This window comes from Triplophysa rosa, linkage group LG1 (assembly GCF_024868665.1).
Source record: "Triplophysa rosa linkage group LG1, Trosa_1v2, whole genome shotgun sequence".
Taxonomy (NCBI): domain Eukaryota; kingdom Metazoa; phylum Chordata; class Actinopteri; order Cypriniformes; family Nemacheilidae; genus Triplophysa; species Triplophysa rosa.
In genome coordinates, this window is record NC_079890.1 from 19,447,750 (window position 1) to 19,471,909 (window position 24,160).

At 38.9% G+C, this 24,160-nt stretch overlaps 2 protein-coding genes across 8 annotated transcripts in view; both read left to right on the forward strand.

Moving 5' to 3' along the window:
• The window catches only part of fhod1 (formin homology 2 domain containing 1), a 49,640-nt gene extending 42,963 nt beyond the window's left edge, over positions 1 to 6,677 (forward strand). For 6 of the 7 annotated variants that reach the window (XM_057346687.1, XM_057346697.1, XM_057346704.1 and 3 more), the window contains 8 exons: positions 1,940 to 2,101; positions 2,405 to 2,595; positions 2,812 to 3,004; positions 3,437 to 3,602; positions 3,806 to 3,868; positions 3,965 to 4,039; positions 4,375 to 4,548; positions 5,075 to 6,677. In XM_057346687.1, the coding sequence (XP_057202670.1) occupies positions 1,940 to 2,101; positions 2,405 to 2,595; positions 2,812 to 3,004; positions 3,437 to 3,602; positions 3,806 to 3,868; positions 3,965 to 4,039; positions 4,375 to 4,548; positions 5,075 to 5,154 (1,104 nt within the window). In that variant the 3' untranslated portion in view covers positions 5,155 to 6,677. The remainder of the gene's footprint in view (positions 1 to 1,939; positions 2,102 to 2,404; positions 2,596 to 2,811; positions 3,005 to 3,436; positions 3,603 to 3,805; positions 3,869 to 3,964; positions 4,040 to 4,374; positions 4,549 to 5,074) is intronic. The other variant, XM_057346728.1, reaches the window with a different exon arrangement.
• A 108-nt stretch (positions 6,678 to 6,785) lies between these two features.
• The window catches only part of slc9a5 (solute carrier family 9 member A5), a 29,035-nt gene continuing 11,660 nt past the window's right edge, over positions 6,786 to 24,160 (forward strand). Inside the window, 7 exon segments of the mRNA XM_057346755.1 lie at positions 6,786 to 7,267; positions 17,825 to 18,127; positions 18,687 to 18,850; positions 21,926 to 22,004; positions 22,137 to 22,314; positions 23,397 to 23,617; positions 23,751 to 23,953. Of these exon segments, the coding sequence (XP_057202738.1) occupies positions 6,931 to 7,267; positions 17,825 to 18,127; positions 18,687 to 18,850; positions 21,926 to 22,004; positions 22,137 to 22,314; positions 23,397 to 23,617; positions 23,751 to 23,953 (1,485 nt within the window). The 5' untranslated portion in view covers positions 6,786 to 6,930.

Genomic DNA, 24,160 nt, shown 5'->3' on the forward strand with positions numbered 1-24,160 from the left:
CATTTTAATTTGTTTTATGTTTAACTGAGAAAACTAAGTCATTAACATCTGGGATGGGATTGTATGAGTAAATTATGAGAGTTTTCTTTTTTGCATGGGTGAACTATTTAAGGGCAGGTGTAGTGGCCTGGAACTTGATGGACAAGATTAGTCAGCTCTGTCTTAATTCTTTGTTGTTGCTTGTGAAAGATATGATTTAAACCCTGCATGGCACGTTTTGTGTGGTCAGGTAAGTAGTTTGCTGTCTGCTGACCCATTGAACTTTACACACACACACACAGAAGCTGTCCGCACCACTGTGGATAATATTGTATTGTGTAAATAGTAAACCAGTAATGCAATGCATGCACGTACATATTTACATGTACATCATTACATATTTACATGAAATATGAAGACAAAACATTTTTCATATAATATTGTCAATGCAACCATGAAGATATGGATTTGTTGAGATTGCTGTTATTATGGGAAATTATTTCTCTTACACAGTCAGTTTCTTTCCTCGCATTAATAGAGACTTAGACGTCCTGTTCTTAAAGTGATAGTTCACCCAAAAATGAAAATTCTGTCATCATTTACGCACCCTCAGGTTGTTTTAAACCTGTATACATTTCTTTTGTTCTGTTAAACACAAAGAAATATATTTGGAAGAATGTTAGCAATTTTCAGTTCTGGGACATCATCCACTACCATAGTAGAAACAAATATTATTGTTGAACACAAAATGAGATATTTTGAAGTATCAAGGAAAACAAACAGTTCTGGGGCATCTTTGACTACTGTTTAATTTGTCCTGAAAATTGCAAACATTCTTCCAAATATCTTTCTCTGTGTTCATCAAAACAAAGTAATTTATACAGGTTTGAAACAACCTGTGGGTGAGTAAATGACGACAGTTTTCATTTTTGGGTGAACTGTCCCTTTAAGCTTTGCCCTGCCCACATAGGTGACGTGTCTTTAAAAAAAATCTGGTCACCAGGAGTGTTATAAGAGTGTTATGGTTTGTGTTATACACCTTTCTTATTTAATTAAAAATAAAGTGATGTAATGTTATAGGTCATACGGTTAGTAGCATTGCTTGTATAACCATTTCATCTTAAACCAGTGCACACACAGATCAAGCTTACATGACCCTGACTGAATTGCGATTGAGCTTCACAACCTCATGAAATGTAATAAATCTTTAGAAAATTTTTCATAAAGCAAAGTAAGATAACATTAAACCATTAACACCTTAAACTAGGGATGCACGATAAATTATCGGCCATATCCGTACCGGACGATAAATGTAAATTTTTTATGTTATCGTATCGGTCAATAATAAAATTTTCAAGTGTATTATATATTATAGCAGATAAATTATGAATCATTTCATGTGGTTAAACCACTTCAGCTGCAAGCTGCTCACAGTTAAAGTCCAGTGCAGTACTATCATTCTGTCATGATCATTCACTTACTGCTATTAGCAAAACATTGTTGATGTAGGTACAGTATGTAGATATTTATGAATGTGTAAATTATAGGAACAAAAGCATATTGTTACACTTAAAGAACATCTATAATTTGTTTATTAAATAAACATTATACCAGAAAAGTTTAAAAGTTAAAGAATCTTTAACTAGTGTAAAGTAGACTTGGTGGATGATTTTCAGGGGAAAAGCGAACTAATGGTTACCTTGTTTTAGGCAGTAAATTTTTTCAAATAAAAGCAATTGTTTACTTTTTGCCTTTTGTTTCGGTCTCAGAAAAATGTATATTAATATTTGGATACTGTTTATCGGCCAATACTGTATATCGGTTATCGGCTTCCAATATTTAAGAATTATCGGTAATCGTTATTGGCCAAAATTTACATTAGTAAATTTTATAATATAATAATTAATAAATTACTATTAGATTTTGCATCATGACTTTAGATGGTGTGTCTCTCCTGCAGGCTAAGGGTTTTGAGCTCAACTATCTGGAGAAGGTAACTGAGGTGAAGGACACAGTACACCGACAGTCTCTGCTTCATCATACCTGCAATTTTGTAGTAGAAAACTACCCAGATACAACAGATCTCTACTCTGAGATCCCTGCCATCACACGGTCTGCTAAAGTAGGTGTCTTATAGGTGTTAGTAGGTGACATATTTTATGTTTTATTGTTACCCCTTTAGTCTTCAACATTATTCAAAATTAGCTGAGGAATTGCCATCACTATTACTAGGCTTTAATAGTATGGAGCTGCTCAAAGCACATTTCTGTAGCATGCTTTAAAAGTTGGCATTTAAATGTATAATAAACCACTGTGCTGCAGATTTCACATTTCTGTACAGAATGACCTTCAAGGAGAAGAAAACGTATACAAAGAAATGCCATTGGATATTGTCTCCATCTATTATCTCCTTCCTTTCCTGCAGGTGGATTTTGAGCAGTTATCTGAAAACCTGGTTCAATTGGAAAGAAAATGCAAAATGTCCTGGGACAACCTAAAAATGGTGTCCAAACATGAGACTAAAGCACTTTTGAAAAACAAGATGACAGAATTCCTGAAAGACTGTACTGAGAGGATTATCATACTGAAGGTCGTGCATAGACGCATTATTAACAGGTATCTCACATGACGCATTATTTAATTTAGGAATTATTCAGGTTTTAAAATCAAAGTCTGAAGTGTAAAATTTCCATTGTGGTCCTTTTTATTCATCATGTTTGTTTATGCAGTACAATTACTTTGTATGGAAAGTATGAAGAAAGGTGCTTATTGCATGAACTGGAGCATCCGTTGACAAGATTTCCGCCTCCTCTTCTTTCCCTGAAATTGCAGGTTTCACTCTTTCCTGCTTTACCTGGGTCAACCCTCATTCTCGGTGCGGGACACAAAAGTAACCCAGTTCTGTAAGATCATCAGTGAGTTTGCCCTAGAATACCGCACCACCAGAGAGAGAGCCCTCACACAAAAAAGCAAAAGAGCCGCCCACCGGGAGCGCACAAAAACCAGGGGCAAGCTGATCACAGAGGTGTGTGACATTAGCTCTGACATACTATACATGGGGAGTTAACGAATAAATCTTACATGTGTCCTATGGTGTTACGAAGCAAAATATAGAAAACAAACTCTTAATATTACATTGTTTTATATTATTAGTATTTATATTTATCATATAAAGTAGCATAAGAGAGACCAAGAGATACAGTATCTTCATGTTAGTTTTTTTTCGACATTTTTGCCGTCACAACATAGGACAAATTTCCATATTAGTCTTTCATCTACCCAAATGTACTGTACGTATCGTAATTACTTAATTATCTTAATTACTGAAGGATGCACTTTGATTCAAATAACATTAGAATGGGCTTTTCGAGTTATCCAATGTTGTGTCCATATCAATTGCTCAATATGAAAACGAATACTTGTCGATAACTAATATTGTCTGAATAAATGTTCACAGACAGAGAAGTTTTCTGGAGCGGTACCAGCTATCTCTCAGGACAGCCCATCTCGTGTATCCTCAACACTAGAACCAGAGCCAGCCCAAGAGGAGCATGAAAACATGAAGAACTTGCTCATTGCCAGTGATGACAAGAGCAAACTGCGCAGGAGTCGTGCTGTCAGAAGTAAGATACTGTGATGTAGCACATCCAGGTTTTAAAAAATCGCATGATGCTCGACCTTCTAGGGGAACTTTATTGTAAACATTGTTTAGGTCATGTTTAATCTGTATTTGAAAACATTCCTTGTTCCCTTCTTAATGTTGAGCACAGATTGACATTTAAATCTAGAACTGATTTGTTTTTATTGGGAATTTGAATGTTTATAGAGATTTTGACCTCTGGTGTTGACACTTCTCCCACATCACCAACTCTTCAGGGGGATGATGAAGGTAGAGCATGAATGTATGCACAGAAAAACAGTTTTTGATATACAGTATAATAAAAACCTAATGGGATTTTTAAGGTTGGAACGTTTAATCTTACAGAAGAGTCTTATGACTCTGACAGTTCTCCTACTTCACCAGTAGAGAGCCAAATAACAGAGGACATTTATGATGAAGGTAGAGATGCTGTAGTTCTGTATTGTACAAACCGCATGAAGTGGGTTTGCCTAACTAATAAACATGTCACATAGTACGTACTTAGTTGCCTCCTTTTCCATTGAGTGTTGAGAGAATATAACTCTTTTGAAGTGCTAAGTTTGTGTGTGCTAAGTAACCATCTAATCAGCTATTGCAATGTGGATCAACCTGGATGAATTTTAACTCTAAATTTGTGCCACTTTCACAACCCACTGATTTCAGTCATCTTGCCGAGAAATATGACCAGCCCTCTGTCATTAGCTGATGCTCGACCTGTTTCTGCTGTAATGATCTATTAAAATATTTCCACACAGGTGTAGGCAGACTTAGTACAAACATGTCCATAGCCAAAGAGGACACTGCCAACTCACAAGACGACGCCACGGATGAGATCATGGATCGTCTGGTCATGTCCGTCACCCAGAATCCTACTGAGAGGGCGTCTAGCCCCAAAACACGCAAACGTTCACGGCTTAACAGAAAGTCATGTGAGTACGATTTGAATGTCAGTGCATGAGAGATTTTCTGACCACTAGACTTTTTACCTTTTTCTAAACGTTGTTTAATTCTAAACCTGGGGGATACGATTAAGGATTTAGTTCACTGTTTGCATTCAACACTATCTGTGTCCAAAACACAACATAATCTTCCTTTAACCATTCTTTAGTTTTCCCCTAAATCCAAAAGTCCCTAAAGCCACCTCTTCTGTTTGTGCCAGATTGAATAGCCAGACAGCCTTTTTGTAGCGCACGAGAAAATGAAATTACACAAATCTTCAAATATGAATAAATATTCTACTGTATGCATCTGAAACATTTGCATATAATTTAATACATGTAAGCGGTCTCAATATCGATGAGGCACAATATTATCTAATATTTATTTGAGTTGCTTTGCTTTGTAAAAATTGCATACAGTACTGTAGGAATACAAAATATGAATTGGCTTTAACACTGATTGTTTTAATAGAAGATTGTGTGTATTGGTTGTAATGGTGTATTGTGTTTGTTGTAGTGCGGAGGACTCTGAAGAGTGGGTTGAGTGTGGATGTGGTGCAAGCCCTTGGCCTCAGCAATCCTAACGGGAAGGTTTGAGCTGGCAACGCTTTTGGAAACACTTGTAGGTTATAAAGAGACCTGCTTTAATGACAGGATGAACTGGGGTGACAAAGGGATGTTTACTGAGGACTGTTTCAGGAATGCCTGCAACTAAAGTTTGACCAGTCGAAACCGTTCACTGGATACAGTAAATGATGTACTTCTGGTTGTTTTGTCGTTTTTAACACACAAAGGTGCATTTAAATGGCATTACTGTGTTGACAAACACATCAGCTGCATACATGCCATCCATTAGACATATCATGTTTAGATTGGTACAATTTTGAATTGCATAGTATTAAATACAAGCCTAAGTTTACTGATGTAGCATAAAAGCAAATATGAAGCAGGGATGCTTATTATTCTGACCAGATACAGGTGTATTATTTTGTATAAAGCGTTTGTGTAATACATGGATAGGAGCGTAATGTACAGTATCAGTCAAATGGACTGATGTAAGGATTTGAAGGGCGCGAGCCCATATAAAGAACACATTTTAACAAGCAATTTGAAAGATGGATCTTTTGTCGTTTTAGAGGTGACTTTGCTATTTCTGTTCTAATGGCTTAAGATTGGAAGCCAGAAACTGGTCATGGATCAGTGCAATAGGGTAACTCAAACACACTGGGTTCTTGGGCACATTATATCTGGGTGATATTTGGTAAATGTGTGTATAGAAGGCAAACCAATGTGCTTATGGTTAGTATGCAACAGTACATCCTGACTTCCAAGGAGATCTTGTTTAGAGATAATAAACTAGCTCGTGCGTTTTATCTTTGATCACGGCTCTCCCTTTATAGGTTCGTGGATGCTACAACATACTGCTGTATCATGTTTCTGTCCTATTATTTATTATTGTCCTCTGGAGTCAAGAGAAATATGTTCTTCAAATGTTCTCATTATAATTCACCTAAAAAACTGTCTGACACTCTTTATTTTTAGTTATGCCACTGTGACTGTTATAAATGTGTGCGTGGATGGACCACTCCGTCTCAGAGAAGTGTTGTGTTGAAGGCAGAGCACTTTTATTGGTGCTTTTATTCTGTTACAAGCATACACATTTTGTTGGTTTGCATTGCTCTTTTTGCACAGGGGGTTCTGCAGTAGGAATTTAGAGTTCTGTATCACTCCATTGTTTTATGGAAGACTGTATTACTGGATTTTTTCATAACCTGTTTGCATGAGTGCATGTGTTCTTCAATCTGAATGTATCACGTTTAGTGTTCCAGTGATTTGCATTCATATTCATCACCACTTCATATTCAGCACAAGTGGAACAGAAGTATAATGTCAGAAATTGTAAATGAACATGTCACTACTCTCTACTATTTAAAAATGTGTGATATGTTGCCCTTGAATCCAAGGACAGAGCGTTGTTCAAAATGAAATGAAAATGTTTTATTAGATGCAAGGTATTTCTGTCTTTATGTATATCCTAAAATGTTTGGTTGATGTAGCCTTGCAATGTCCAGATGTTCAATGACCTACCTTGGAGAATTATAAATGCTTTTTACGATGCATTCAGCGTTAGTGTCTTTCTGTGGGCTATGTCATATAAACTCCTCTTTGATAAGGACTCTTTAACAATAACCTTCGGTCCTCGTGCACGGTTGTATCACGTGTTCACATACGCCAGCTGCACCGTCGCGAGTTACCGACAAGTGGAGTGTATTGTTGTAAACCGGTAACGGGGCGTCCCGCGGAGGGCTTGCCTTCGCAGTACGAGCATATATAAAGAAACGAAGATGACAGACTACTGAACACGGTGGAAAAATGCTTCTCTTGACTTTGCTCCTGTCGTTAACGGTGACCGGCGATGCTGCGACTGACCTTTACGTGACAGGAGCATCGCTCCCACCGGAGCTGGTGGTCGGTGCCTCACCTCCCGTTACATCTCCCGCCGCCTCCCGTTATACTCCACAAGAGGACGGGCACCCAGTGTTCGCGCTCGCCCGGTCCGTGGAGGAGCCGTCGTCCACGAACACTGAGGACGGGGAGTCTTCTCATCACCACGGAGGGGGTTACAACATAGTGCAGTGGGAATGGAGCTACGTGCAGACACCCTACATCATAGCCAGCTGGCTTTTGGTTGCCAGTGTGGCCAAAATACGTAAGTTGCCACATAAATGACATAATGTAAGACTATATATAAAATATGTACTGTGTGACGCTATTTGTTTAAACTGTCGAGTTTCCTGTAGCTGTTGGACTGATGGTAAAGTATAGAAAGTTAAGTCAAAGACGTTAATGTCGTATGTTTTTATAAAAGCAGACCTGCTGTGTGGTTTTTGGCAGATGGCAATAAAACAGCGCGCGCTAGCCACCTGCGCTTTCCTTCCACAGTTTTGATCGACGACGGACGCTGGTGGTTGCCATAGCAACAAAGCTCGTGCGTTTCCCCTGGGACATGTGGTACGATAAAACGAGCAGCACCGTAGATGAGTAAAAAACAGTTTTACATCAAGCGTATGTTTAGCGTAAGTGGCGCCATTCTTTGTTTGTAATGGTCGATTTTTTTTCTGTCCGTACTGTCACGAGACATTTGTGTGGCCGGTGAGCTCACCGTGTTCCCGCCGATGCTGCACCCCTCCAAACGGCGCGAGGGTCCGCTGATAGCAGCGGCGCGCTCTGATTGGCTATGACTCATCATCTTTCTTAATCGTCAGTCTCACGCTCTTGTTCAACTTCGGTCATGTTGTACTGAGTGCCAAGAGATCACAGTGATCCGTAATTTTTTTTATCTGATGCATTTATATATATGATGTTTATATATTTACAGTACCTCACAGAAGTGAGTACACCCCTCACATTTGAGTAAATATTTTATTATATCTTTTCATGTTACAACACTGAAGAAATGACACTTTGCTACAATGTAAAGTAGTGAGTGTACATCTTGTATAACAGTGTAAATTTGCTGTCCCCTCAAAATAGCTCAACACACAGCCATTAATGTCTAAACCGCTGGCAACAAAAGTGAGTACACCCCTCAGTTAAAATGTCCAAATTGGGCCCAATTAGCCATTTTCCCTCCCCGGTGTCATGTGATTCGTTAGTGTTACAAGGTCTCGGGTGTGAATGGGGCAGTGTTGGGCAAGCTACTTGGAAAATGTAGTGAGCTAAGCTAAAGTTACTCTACATTAAATGAAGCTTCTCTACACCAAAGCTATCACCCTGGGAAATGTAGCTAAGCTAAACTACAGCAATATGGAATATGTAGCTTACCACATCTAAGCTACTTTTTAAAATTTAATTGTTATTTTGATCCGACTTCTTTCCAAATGCTATCTCAGTAATCAATAAAACTCTGTCAAACAGATAGGCATAATGATTCAGAAACAAAGTTTTCAAGTAAGGGGCAAATATTGGAAGTGATTTCCACAGGCAGTTTTTCTTTCTTCATAAAGGCATTTTTAGTAACCTTAGTGTATTGTCTTTTATATAAAATACTTACAGTAGATTTAATCAATTAATTTAACAAATAAGAATAATGACATTTAGACAGTAAAATATCAACAAAAACTGCAGAGGTCGCATCTGTGATGGCTTATTATAAAGACTGTTTAATGCTGCTCAAATGTGCCATAACTGTTTACAAAACAATTGTATAATGTTATAAGATATGTAAGTGCATAAAGTACATTATAAAAATATGAATAATAAAAAGGCTGTTTTTTCTTAGTCTGAGGAGCATATGACATATCATAAATATAAAACAGCAGGCGCTCATTACAGTCGACTGCAAGATTTAAACAAAAATCATTGAATGTTAAAGGAATATACGAGAATATAAAGAAAATGATCAAAGAACATTTAAACCCAAGGCTAAATAGTGAGACTTACTTAAAATACGATGCTTCATTCTTGTGTATCGCTAAATCAGCTTATTCTCCCGTGCAGCTGCGCTGCCGCCGGACGTCAAAACAAAAGCTTTGTTCAAAGAGAGGTGAAATCACATGTCAATCGCCATCAGTAGCAATTAAAATTTTGGGGTCAGCGACGTGACCACCACGCTACTGAGAAACTACTTGTAGTGACGCTACTGCCCAACACTGCAATGGGGAGCAGGTGTGTTAAATTTGGTGTTAACGCTCTCACTCTCTCATACTGGTCACTGGAAGTTTAATATGACAAAGAACTCTCTGAGGATCTGAAAAAAAGAATTGTTGCTCTACATAAAGATGGCCTAGGCTATAAGAATTTGGCCAAGACCCTGAAACTGAGCTGCAGCACGGTGGCCAAGACCATACAGTGGTTTAACAGGACAGGTTCCACTCAGAACAGACCTCGCTATGGTCAACCAAAGAAGTTGAGTGCACGTGCACAGCGTCATATCCGGAGGTTGTCTTTGGGAAATAGACGTATGAGTGCTGCCAGCATTGCTGCAGAGGTTGAAGGGGTGGGGGGTCAGCCTGTCAGTGCTCAGACCATATGCCGCACACTGCATCAAATTGGTCTGCATGACTGTCGTCCCAGAAGGAAGCCTCTTCTAAAGATGATGAACAAGAAAGCCCGCAAACAGTTTGCTGAAGACAAGCAGACTAAGGACATGGATTACTGGAACCATGTCCTGTGGTCTGATGAGACCAAGATAAACTTATTTGGTTCAGATGGTGTCAAGCGTGTGTGGCGGCAACCAGGTGAGGAGTACAAAGACAAGTGTGTCTTGCCTACAGTCAAGCATGGTGGTGGGAGTGTCATGGTCGGGGGTAGCATGAGTGCTGCCGGCACTGGGGAGCTACAGTTCATTGAGGGAACCATGAATGCCAACATGTAATGTGACATACTGATGCAGAGCATGATCCCCTCCCTTCGGAGACTGGGCCGCAGGGCAGTATTCATGATAACGGCCCCAAACACACCTCCAAGACGACCACTGCCTTGCTAAGGAAACTGAGGGTAAAGGTGAAGACCTAAACCCTATTGAGCATCTGTGGGGCATCCTCAAATGGAAGGTGGAGGAGCGCAAGGCCTCTAACATCCACCAGCTCTGTGATGTCGTCATGGAGGAGTGGAAGATGACTCCAGTGGCAACCTGTGAAGCTCTGGTGAACTCCATGCCCAAGAGGGTTAAGGCAGTGCTGGAAAACAATGGTGGCCACACAAAATATTGACACTTTGGGTCCAATTTGGACATTTTCACTTGGGGGTGTAGGTGTACTCACTTTTGTTGCCAGCGGTTTACACATTAATGGCTGTGTGTTGAGTTATTTTCAGGGCAAATTTACACTGTTATACAAGATGTACACTCACTACTTTACATTGTAGCAAAGTGTCATTTCTTCAGTGTTGTCACATGAAAAGATATAATAAAATATTTACTAAAATGTGAGGGGTGTACTCACTTCTGTGAGATATTGTATATATCACGTTATAAAATCATATCCGTAAATGATAGATGCTAAGCAGGGCTGTTCATGGCACGTGAAAAGGTCATGATAAGGTTATGCAGTAATGGAACAATAAACCCACACATTAACGTTAATTACTGAATATTAGTTTGTCTGTTGAGGTTATGATTTAATATAAGCGTTGCTTTGATAAAAGCATTAATTTAAATAAAGCAGAGAACTGTATATGAATACTGTATACAGAACTGTGTATGCCCTGGCACCCAAAATGCACTGCCACATGAATTAGTATGTGTGGGTGTCTCTCAGGCATCCCTCCAGCTTGTTCCTTTGGCTAACGCAGTAATATGCAGTCATGTCTGATCATATCTGATAGCTCAATCATCTGTTTCTCTGTGATTCATTTAGCACAGTTTATTTAGCACCATCAGAATTCACTCTGAATATGTCTGCATCTGGATAAAGTAGCACTGCGGCATCGGAAGCACCTGCACAATGCTCGGCTGACTTTTAGTGTTGCGTGCACACAGTCTGAACAGGTGCTGAGAGAGTAAAACATAAGAAAATGTTGTATTCCACATGTTAGTCACAGCCTACCCGAGTGCAGTGTATTTTCATACAAACTTTAAGCTTTTTCACGGTTATTGCACTGCTGACGACTATGTGCTTGCTTGACTATGGTGCCATTGTGTCCACTGTGGTGTTCCCTTCCACTAAACTTCAACTGAGTTTTTTTCATTCAGAAAAGAAATTTGCCCAGCTAATGTCATATTCTGTTACTGACATTGCCAGTCTGTCAGTTTATCCACAGACGCGAACACTTCATTTGAAATCTGTATGCTTACAAAATGTAAAATTGACCTTTTTTTGTCATTTCATATTCTTATTTATCAGTGCATTGCATTTATAAGCCACTCTTCCAGCACGTTTAGAGAAAATAAGCATACAAACATTTATGATCAGTTTATGATTCATGCCAGTACACACTCACTTTAGTTTCAATAATGTAAATAAAGATAATTATAATGGGCTGACACTCCACTTTATATTTCTAATTAGCTGTTTAAAGGTTTTTCGCTCTATCCCTCTTTGAAAATGAAAGGAGCCGCATTAAAAGGGTTTATTCTTTCATTATGACTGTAATTATGGACTGTTTTCATAAGCATGTGGCAGTTTAAAAGCTTCAGATCCTGTGATAGGCTGCACCTGTGGACACTGAGTGGTAATGATTTGGCGAAAACGGGGAATGGCATTTATTTTGAATTTACACATTTGAAGGTCACATCTTTTGTAATACAGAGAGATTGGAGTGGGACACGGTGTTAGTATGCTTACATGAATGGAATATATCGTGTGGTGTGCTCTTTAAAACACGTGCATGTGTACACACATAGGTTTGTGTACTACATATACAGTATATACAAATGTTTTGTAGTTTATCATTTGTATGCGTATGCATGTTTGTCTAAGCACTACGTTTCAGTGTTTTTCTGTCCTTCTTGTATGAATGAGTCATGGCAGGCAGGGATTGTTATGTTCTTTGGCAGAGGTGTGTACTGTATTTCCCCTCCTACGCAAAATCACTCTGAGCGTGGAAACATGAATAATTAGCGCATTAGTCTCATTATCCTTTAATGTGTTGTGCTTTTAGACAAAAGATTACGACAGCGTTTTATTATTTGCTTAAATGTAAGTCAGAGCTGTGCCACAATGATCTTTTCTTCACCACGAGCCTTCTTAATAAACAACAACTTTCTCTAGAAAACAACTACATTAAACATCTTCACATGCATCAAATCACCTTTGTGCAATGTTTTCACATGCATCTTCATGTGTTTGCTATCATTCTCAAACCTTCTGTGAAACAGAGATGAGATACTTCATGCTTCAGATCAATAGACCACTGATTCACAGTGCAGATGTTGAACCAGGACTATGGAATGATTCTGCGGACTATATTAAAAAGGAATTGCAAACTGCATTTGCAAATGCGTTTTCTATTTGTTCGTGTCAAAATTGTGACATAATTCAAACGCAATTGCAAACCGTTTGCATTTGCATTTACGTGAACGTACAATGTCGGCCAAATTTCAAAAGGAAAAGCAAAGTCTATTTGCAAATGAATTACCTCTGTCTTACGAGTTACGACCCTGCCAAATTTAAATCTTAATAGCAATTCCCCATATGCCATTTCACTTCCTCTGGCGTCGCGTATTAAGCCTGCCAAAACTCCAATGAAATCGCAAATCCCTTTGCATTTGCGTTTCCCATGACTTGTACAGAAACCTGTCAATCAATGGCGGGGGTGGGCTTATTCAACGGGGTGTGTTTGTATCGGGAAGTGACGTCATTCACCGTCGACTGGAACTTAAGTAGATACATGTGATACAGCTAAACACAATAGGAGTGAAGTTACAAGTGCACTCACAATCAGCATTGAAAACAGTGCAGTTTTCATTTTTTTTGTTTGGAAATAACTCGCGCTGGAAATCTGGGCTCAGAGCAGCATCACTTAGCATGTGAAACTTCAGTGCAGGATGGATAATCATCACCTTCTGCAACATTCCTCTAAACATGTTTGTTTATGATATTCGTTTTCACAGTACACCGAGGACATGACATTTCTTGACAACACTGTGACCGTATTTTGCATCATGATTAATACGTGTTGTAAACCATAACAAAACATGTTCACTTTGTATGAATAAACAGCATCCTGCATTATCATTGTTGTTCATTATGCATATAACAAGTTAATAATAAATTACAAAAGTACGTGAATTCTACATCTCTTTATTTGTGTATCATAACATAGTGAGACAAAGACAAACTTGTGCTTCAGTGTTTTAGTGAGTTTGCTGGACACAGAAGTAGCTGTCATCTACAAATTACTGGATGGAGTTGTTGCTGTATTTAAAATTTAATTTCCGAACAGCCTTTTCAACAACATGTGCAGTAAATGAGCCCATCAGGTGATGCACCAACCTGAGAAATTAATGTAATTATGATGAATCCACAAGCTGCTTCAATATGACTTTTATTGGTAGCTCATTGAAATCACCAGACCACTGTTTGTGTTCATCTGTTTATCGAGCCCGTTGAACTTCTTTAAGTTATACTTGTTAAATACCGCAATTGTGATTCATTGTAAAGATTTTCTCTATATGAAACTTTGCATCTGATCCTCATTTGTTCCATAATTGTTATTTTGGCTTTTAGCTGTAGCTGAATCCCTTTTAGCTACAACCGGTGTCGCCCAGACGGTGTCACCTTAGTGTTGGACTGACTGCCACCGCTGCGACGGTGAATGACGTCACTTCCCGATACAAACACGCCCCATATAATTAGCCCACCCCCGCCATTGATTGACAGATTTCTGTACAAGTCAAAGGAAACGCAAATGCAAAGGGATTTGCGATTTCATTTGAGTTTTGGCAGGCTTAATACGAGACGCCAGAGGAAGTGAAATGGCATATGGGGAATTGCTATTGCGATTTAAATATGGCAGGGTCGTAACTCGTAAAACAAAGGTAATTCATTTGCAAATAGACTTTGCTTTTCCTTTTGAAATTTGGCAGACATTGTACGTTAGCGTAAATGCAAATGAAAACGGTTAGCATTTACGTTTGAATTATGTCACAATTTTGACACAACAAATAGAAAACGCATTTGCAAATGCAGTTTGCAATTCCTTTTTAATATAGTCCGCAGAATAACTCCATACAGGACCCTGTACCTGTGCATTATGCCCTGTTCACATTACAAGAGACTTTGTCACAGCAAGTCACCATGGATGGGTGATTAGGTCGCTAGTGGGAGCTGAGTGAAGAATCACATTATCTCCCATCTTCTGTCGCTCCCAAAAGTCTCTCCTCATTTGCATAAAGTTCAACATTTCTTAACTTTGTCGCGTCGCTAGACACGTCCCATCCAGTCGCCAGCGGTTGCTACTGCTCGTTTCTCAGGAAGTAGCCAGCTCTCAATTGAAATGAATGGGATCGTGCCGCTTTGTTGCTTGTAATGTGAACAGAGTTTTAGACTGGTGTGTGATTGTTCTCTTCTAATAATGAATGGCTTGGTCATTTGATACTGTATGCCTGCCTGACACCTGGTCATACACTGTCAATTGTTTTTTGCTGACTTAAATTTTTTAAAAGCAATCAAATTAGCTTTACAAGCCATTTTTAACTTATATTTTTAAATGATTAAATAAACAGTACTTCAACTAATCAAACTCATTCAACTTTTCAATTTCAACTTATTTCATAAGTTACAGCACCTCACCGCTGGTCAAAATTTAAAATATTAAATTGAAATGACTTGTAAAGACACCTTTGCCAGCAAAGAAATACACTGTAAATTTTGTTTTACAATTCATTTCAACTTACTATTTTACTATTTTGGGTGACAGTTTACCCAAAACGAAAATCATTTATTCAAAACGAAAATCATTTACTCAGCCTCTTGACATTTCAAACCTGCATGACTCTTTCTTTTGCAGAACATAAAAGAAGATATTTTGAAGAATGTTGGTAACCAAGCAGCGGCGAAACTCATTGACTTGCATTGGTTTTGTGTCCATACAATAGAAGTGAATGGGTACCGCCGTTGTTCTGTTACCAACATTCTTCAAAATATCTTCTTATGTGTTAAAATGACGAGAGGGTGAGTAAATGATAACAGAATTTTCATTTTTGGGTGAACTATCACTTAAACTCACTTATTCTATAAGTTAAATACAGGGCTCTAGACTTTTTGCACTGGTTGCACTGGTGCGCCTAACATTTTTTCTTAGGTGCACTAGCACAAAAGTTAGGTGCACCCAAATTTTCGACCGCATCACATTTAACGCATTTAACATTTAACTGGTTTTACCAGTTCACTTTTTTTTTAAATGTCCATATAGGCAAAATTGACTTGTAAATGATTAATTAACAATCTGGTCAACATAAAGTTCTTTATTTGAAGCACAATTCTACAAGAAAGGTAACTTACTGAGAAAGTGTTGGTGCTTAAAGTGCTTCAGTGAACTGAAACTTACTTAAAACATCTCCAAATAAATGGGCCAGGGCTTGACATAACCTGGGAGGTTGATGGCTCTGTGTCAGAGCATTGCTTATGATTTTCGGACGGATCAGGCCTTAACTGAACATTATTCACAAAAAAGTTGTCAATCGTTCTTTTCATCTTCTCTCATCATCCGCGCTACATCCACTCTGTTTAACTGACGGGCCTATAGGCTCCTCCCCTCTCTGTTTAACTGACGGGCCTATAGGCTCCTCACCTCTCTGTCTGACTGCAGCACACGCATTTTCACACGTACACACCAGAGGTTGCGCTAGACTTTTTTATTGTCCGTCATTTTGACTGACAGGCTCGTAAAAATTCCGTCATAATCTATTATTACCCGTCACTATGGTGCAAGGTGGCGTTAGGTGGTAATTAGTATGTTCGTTACGTCATCACGCTGTACTTGCGTCTCGTATTTTAATACAACTGAATTCCCAATAAAGCCGTTGTTGTTTATATTCATCTATATATTTAATGTTTTAATGTTTGTGTACATATGCGATTCGATCTGGGAAAACCCAAAACATGGTGCAAATTTATATATTACAGTTTTTGATACCATGTTCAAGCCCTTTCCAAATCAGTTTTTATTTTGCTCACCTTGTGTATGTAACAAAAGTTATGGCTGAGGTCGGCTGAAGCGCTATGATGTTCAGGAACGGAATTTGGAGAAAAACGGGTTTAAAGTTAAGTGATGAAAATAAAAGCACAACAGTCCAGTATCACAAGTAAAAGTCACTTTACAGTGGTAAAAGACTTACTCTAATAACAGTTTAATAAAAAACATTTCCCAGTGTTGAAGTCTATAAATACTGTACAAAACCGTTTGAATAAAACGAAAGTAAGAACGAGAGCTCTGCCATTATCACTACACAAGGAAACTAACAAACATTACGGACAACAATAACGTTAATAAGCAGTGAAGCAAGTTTTACGTGGTTTATCATGTGCATAGTGTCTGGACTTTTGATCATCCCTTGTATGTTTTGCGATCGGATAACTCCCGGTGCTGCAGACGGGGAGCTCTGTCATCTCACGAAAGTATAAAAAACTTTGCATGCCGTAGTTTACACAGGACTGGCGGGAAATGTGCATCCTTCATTCTTCATGTTATGTGGTTTACTTTGATAGGTGTGCCAGCGCGACATCGGACGGGTTTTCCCAGATCGCATCACATATGTCTAGTCAGTAACAATGACGAGAAAACACGCACGTCCCTTCTCGAGCATATCACGCTCTAATGAAGGGAAACGGGGAGTTACAAATTGCCCTCATTGTAATCCGCCAAAATGACGGACGGACGGACGGCCTTCAGATTTTTCCGTCACTGGTAAAAAAATCCGTCAATGACAGAGAATTTTCGGTTAACTAGACCTCTGGTACACACACGTACAGGAATATCTGGACCACGGCCAATCAGAGGGGGTCTGCCCTTCACTATCTCTGATTGGTTTAGACCACGATATGCGCCTAATGTGTGTCTGTTGTTGAATCACAGGGAGACTTTCAGGGTTGCGGATTTTCTCCCTCGAACGGCTACGACCTCTGATTATTTTTAGTCGCACCATTGAGAAATAAGGTCGCATTTGCGACCAAATTGGTCGCACTCTAGAGCCCTGATTAAGCATAAATTTGATTATACTTTAGGCAGCAAAAAACATTTTACAGTGTAGAAGTAATGGATATTGGGTATGAATATTGGCTGTTTGAGATGAAGCTTTCTTGTGATAGGTTACTGATCTGCTTACTGTGTCGTTGTGAGTCTGAGTTGTATTGTGTGACATCTGAAACCATGGTTTGGAATTACAGCATCCACAATTTACAAGCGTCTGTTTAAACAAGGCTGCTGGGCTGGCGTGAAGATTGAGGCGTGAAATGTTCTGCTGCCAGTGCTGTGTGGTTTATGGGGGTTAATGGAGTTTCTGGCATGCGTGCACCTTGCTGCAGTAAACTCATTGGTTGTAACAGGTGCACATATTTTTATGACCATGTCTATGAAGATGTTAGTGATCTTTTACTGAAACGGCTTACATTATACAGAGCTCAGTGTAAATGTGTGCAAAGTCCATAATGGAAATAAAGTCTACTCTATTGGACGAAGTTTTGTAAAAGCACATTTACTATAGTTAAGTCATTTCACAGTAATTAATGAATAAAGTAGTATTTGTAATCTCAGGTTATACTCTTGCCATGTTATCCCTCTCAAAATATCTCTTATTTCTCTTTTTTTGCTCTGCAATCTTTAGTGTTCCATTTCTCTCAGCGTTTCACCACAGCTGTCCCAGAGAGCTGTATGTTGATTCTGCTGGGTCTGATTCTGGGTGCAGTGGTCCTCATCGCCAGCAAGAAGCAGCCGTACCAACTGGACCCGGGCCTGTTCTTCCTCTTTCTCCTGCCAACTATTGTGGGGGATGCAGGGTATTTTATGCCAGCACGGCTCTTCTTTGACAACCTGGGTGCCATTTTGATGTACGCTGTGGTGGGCACATTGTGGAATGCCTTCTGCACTGGATTCTGTCTCTATGGAGTTAAGATGGCTGGAGCAATAGGTGAGTTATTATGTTGAAACAATTACATTTCATATAAAGAGTATAAAGCTTTTTGCTTTAAAGGGTTGGAAAACCACAATATGGTAAAAGTCACTAATGCTCATAAATCATTTATTGGTAATACGAATTTTCACAAAAATTAAATAGTTATAGACTTTCCATATTAGTGTTCAGTATTGATTTCAGAGTCAAATCAATATTTTATAAGATTGTTTTGTCCAGTAGCAGTCATCACTGGCTTTTATCATTTTTCATTTAATTATGTGACTTCCAAGTAACCTGAATCTGCTGGAAGATTGTTATAGACCCAAGAGAGCTATTTAGTCATCTAGCCTTCATTTTCATTCAAAGCAGCACATGCTACAAAAAACATCCCATCTAGAGCATCCTGTGGTAAAAAGTAATACTCAAGGTCATAATGGTGATCTCATAATGTGAGGTTCAAACCAACACCCTTTCATCAACTATTCCAAAATTTTAACTGTGCTTTACAATTGTGTTGTGAAGAACTAACAAGTCAGATTGAGTTAAGTTTGTTTTGTGCCGTGTATGTGTGCAGATGAAAAAGTGGAGGGAGGTTTGATGGAGTTTCTGTTGTTTGGAGCTCTGATCTCAGCTGTGGATCCTGTAGCAGTGTTGGCTGTGTTTGAAGAAGTCCATGTGAATGAGACGCTCTTTATCATTGTTTTTGGCGAGTCACTTCTCAATGATGCTGTGACTGTGGTAAGTCAAATGCTTTTGTTGATCATCTTTAGTGATACTGTAATCATTTTTTCTGAACATGTGAGAGTGATTTAAAAAGCTCAATGAGAGCTTAAAGGGGATGTGCAACGGTGCATCATGCATTCTGACTTCTTTACGATGTTAAACGTGCTGTCTTCTCATGCATGACATGGTCAACTTGTCAAAAAACGAGTTGAACGTATGACGTAGTATTTCTGTGCTCGATACACTCCCCCGGTGTTCGTATAGGTTTCAGAAAGTTTTTTTCGAACATGAAAATCCACTTCGTAACAACTTTTCTTAGTCCCTTATTGGACAATTCTCCCGGAAAAGCACGCCCACGCATCAACCAAGAGCGAGCACTGTGTTCGCGAAGTTCAGCTGTGTTTGTTAGTTCACTGCATTTCGGTGAGGAATGTTTAAACGGTGGATATAACGCTGGATTTGGAGATCGTTTGAAACTGATAGATGGAGCAGACGCGGAAAGTGAAACTGAGTCATATGTCTGTGTTTTGTTGGCAATGGATGCACATGTGCTTTAGTTCCGCCCCCCTCCCCGCACACGTGCAGGAGGTCGTATGTTTTTAGAAATAATAGTACAGCTGTATCTGTCTTTTATAAATGTGATCAAACTAACGACTATGGATATTTGATGGGTGCGATTACTGCGATACTATTCTGTAAGTACTCAAGATTAACATGAGATATGCAGAAACTTATAGTTACAGCCACTTTAAGGTAAAAATCCTTCCATTGTCATCTGTGTTTCACTCTACACATCTCGGTTGTTATGGTAACCTTATACAAGAAGACTACTATAATGCTGGCATGATTATGTTATAAGACATATCCAACAGTAATTTAGTTGCTCTGGCAAAGCAAATCGATAGTAACTGATTTAGTCCAAGGCATTGCCACTGAATTATCCAAACCATCCTCCATTATTCCATATCATTGGTAGATGAATACTCTGTGGATGGCTGTGAGCTAAAGTGAATTAGTGTTACTTGTTTATACTATATATTGTTGGTGAAATTAGATCTGGTTGAGCCATTAAGCTATTGTTTGATTGCTTGATTTATGTGGACTGTATGTAGAAATGTATTGCATGTGCTCCGGAAGATACACAAAAATCACATCTGTTTGGTTTGTGGATGTTGGATCTGTGGAACACTGAAATTAGCATACTGTATGTGAAAGGCAGGGTAACCGATTTCCGAATTACGCTTTAGACAACTGAGTCGGGGCAAGTACCAAAGCAACCTTGTAGCCAATCAGAAGTAAGGTGCACAGTGCACAGGACGGACATTAGCCGAGCGCTGACGAAAGCGATGGATGGATTGGGGTAGGGGTGTGTTTGATTTGGTGATTTGAACATCAACAACAGCTAAGAGAAATCGGACACCCCGCCTTTAATGAAATGAGTTTGATCTTTGTGTTAACGTCCAGTGATCACCCTCGCCAATTTCATTTTAATAGGAGAAAACAAGATTCTATAAGCTTCTGCCACTGTTTTTTTTAATGGAGACCCCGATGAGGACGACGAGCATGCAGATGAGCTTCCCTGAGACGGTTTCTGACAGTTTGTGCAGAAATACTTTGGTTATGCAAAACGATTGTTGCAGCAGCTGTCCGGGTGGCTGGTCTCAGACGATCTTGGACGTGAAGATGCTGGATGTGGATGTCCTGGGCTGGTGTGGTGTGGTTACACGTGGTCTACAGTTGTGAGGCCGGTTGGATGTACTGCCAAAATTCTCTGAAAAGCCTTTGGAGACGGCTTATGGTAGAGAAATGAACATTCAATTCACGGGCAACAGCTCTGGTGGACATTCCTGCAGTCAGCATGCCAATTGTACGCTCCCTCAAAACTTGCGACATCTGCATCAGCGATAAAACTGTACATTTAAGAGTGGCCTTTTATTGTGGCCAGCCTAAGGCACACCTGTGCAATAATCATGCAGTCTAATCAGCATCTTGATATGCCACACCTGTGAGGTGGATGGATTATCTCGGCAAAGGAGAAGTGCTCACTAACAAACACAGATTTAAACAATATTTGAGAGAAATAGGCCTTTTGTGTACATAGAAAAAGTCTTAGATCTTTGAGTTCAGCTCATGAAAAATGGGGGAAAAAACAAAAGTGTTGCATTTATAATTTTGGTCAGTGTATATAGAATGAACCAAAAACTGCTATCACATTGGTCTCAGCTCATTTTCGCACATAAAATTAGTTGTCAAGTTACCACAGTCACATTTTTTACAGTTTTCTTTTTAGAGATTTTGAGCTTTTGGTTTCCACTAGATTTCAGTATAGAAGTAACACAATAATTATATTGTGACTAACTGTAGGCTTAGTACTGGAAGATCAGTCAGCACAGAGAGCAGCTGCCAAAAGACTGTAGATGTGCTGATCAATGCTCTAATTAAGTGCTGTTACCTCAGTGTCTCCTTCTAAAAAAAGCACTCAGAACAGCTTGGGCTTAATAGAGTTTTAATGCCCAACTGTTACCACTTGCTAAAAATCCTTTCAATCAAACTAGTCAATTTTTGGCCACTTGCCTTTATTGACAGACACTAACTGAACAATAATACACAGGCGTATTATCAACAAGACGAATAGGGCGTCTCGTGATTAACAGGGTTTAAAAGAAACACCCTCTTCTTTTTGGCCTAATTATTAAAGCTAAAGAAGCTACCCATTAACACACAGACTCATTAAGCTCTGAGGAGAACAGCGTCTTTACAAGTGAACAGGCTTGAGTGAACCGCTCATTCTATGCAGATGTGCATGTGTTGTGCTGTGCTGTATCATTGGGCGGTTGTATTACTCAAGGCAATCAAAAGCTTTGTGAGGAATGCTCTTCACGAAATTGCACATCTTCTGTTTTGCTGCTGAGCTACGTGTCATATTTTCTAGTTATGGGGATATTTTTAATCCTCTGCGCTTAGGAACAGTGTTATTGTTTTGTGTCGTGTTATCTTTTTTTATATTTATTATTATTTGATCATTTGTCCAATTTGTTGAGAACTAGACTAGTTAGTCCAGTGCTCATTGTGCATTCTGTGTCTTAACAGGTGTTGTATAAAGTATACATATCTTTTGTGGAAGTGGGACCAGGGAATGTTCATACTGCAGACTATTTCAAAGGAATCGGTAAGAGCTGAGTTTATATTTAAAGTTTTTTTTTGATACCCTGTGGTTGATTGTAGAGCATTTTAATGTCCTATTTATGAAAGCGTATGTAGAAATGACAGTTTTTTTTCATTCTCTTGTCTTTTATCACAGTATCATTCCTCATTGTCAGTATTGGAGGAACTTTGGTGGGTCTCATCTTTGCTGTTATTTTGGCCTTCATCACTCGTTTTACCAAGAAGGTTCGCATCATAGAGCCGCTGTTTGTCTTCCTGTTGGTTTACCTGGCCTACCTGACGGCAGAACTGTTTTCTCTCTCTGCCATTCTTTCGTGAGTATTGCCATTTTATAGAATTTAAAATGAGAATGTCTACATAGTGGAGCAAAATTAATGAATAGAGTAGTGTATATAAAATATCATTAGCTCAGTATGAAATCAATGGAAGTCAATGGACTGTAACAGTGAAATAAATGTGTTTGGGTATGTGTATGTGGGCAGCTTTGTGACAGACATTGTGGTAGCTCACAGTTACAATGATGAGAAGGTAAAATGATAGATAGTAATGCCGAGAGAAAGAGTAATTCATGTTTTAGGAGACTACTACAGAGAGCGAATGAAAGCAACAGGGTCAGGGATAAATGAAGCGGTGAATAAGAAATGGTGAGTGTGTCTGTTCGTGTAGAGCTGCGTGTGTGTCAATAAGGCTTTTTACAGGTCATGTTTCTATGCTTTATTTCTAGTCGTCTGAAGATGTAGAATGCTTCAGATTATTTCATAAATCTCTATAAAAGAATAAATCTTATACATTTCAGCAGTTTCGAGCAGACAAATTATATGAATAATTCTGTTGCTTAGACATTTTTATGATACAGACTTTTGGATGTTTGGATTCAAGATGCTTTAGGGACAGAAATCTGTAGTACAGGAGATAAAATTATGATTTCTTCCACATAAGATTAAAAGTAAAAACGTCTTTGTAAGCAGATATGGATGCAGTGCTTGGAGCGCCCCCTTATGGCTAGAGATGAAGTGTCTGGCTCACATGCTGGGATTAGATAAATATGATTTATAATAATATTATTATTGACTATATAATTCTTCACTTTCTACTGTTCCTTCACAGTGAGTAATTCGTAGCAACTCATGAGTGTACAATGAGAAAATCGCTCATCAGGTTTAACTCGTGTCTAAATCTGCATCCAATCTATATGGATGAGTATTATGATATGCAATGAAAATCTATTCATATCCATAACCCTAAAGGTCATATCAAATGGCACAAACAATAAAAATGGTTTAATATGTATACAATGTAATATAAAGCACAGGACTCATTGTGTGTTGTTGTTCTGTGATTATTTTATAATATCTGTGTCACTCACTAATAGTGCTTCTTTTGTTATCCATGACAGAATGACATTCTGTGGCATTGGCTGCAACAAATATGTGGAGGCCAATATATCCCAGAAGTCCCGGACCACTGTGAAGTACACCATGAAAACTTTGGCCAGCATTGCTGAGACAATCATCTTCATCTTTTTGGGCATCTCAGCCGTAGACAAATCTAAATGGGCCTGGGACACTGGACTTATTGTCAGCACTCTCATCTTTATCTTACTCTTTCGGGCAATAGGTGAGAGAGAGCTCTGCTATTTCTATTTTAGTACAGCATATTGAAAAACATACAATAGTGCTATGTATTCTATATATTTTGGCGATCTTTAATGGCCTCAACTCCAAACCTTAGTTTTCCATTTCATTTACAGGTGTCATAGGGCAGACCTGGTTCCTGAACTGGTTCAGACTGGTTCCCCTGGACAAGATTGATCAAGTGGTGATGTCATAAGGCGGCCTGCGAGGCGCTGTGGCTTTTGCTCTGGTGGTGCTGTTAGACAAAGAACACGTGAAGGCAAAAGATTATTTTGTGGCAACGACCATAATTGTGGTTTTCTTCACTGTCATGTTTCAGGTAACTTCTTTTACAATGTGCCCTAGTATTTTGATCCATTTATTTTTCCACATGTGTGTTTTTTCTTTCTCTCTGCCCTTTACCACACCATTATGTGGTGATAAATGTGTTTTTCAAGTCTGTCTTTTATCAGGCTGTGGTTTTTATTATTGCACAGGTGTGTGTGTGTGTGTGCGTGCTATTGTGTGTGTGTGTGTTGCTGGTGAC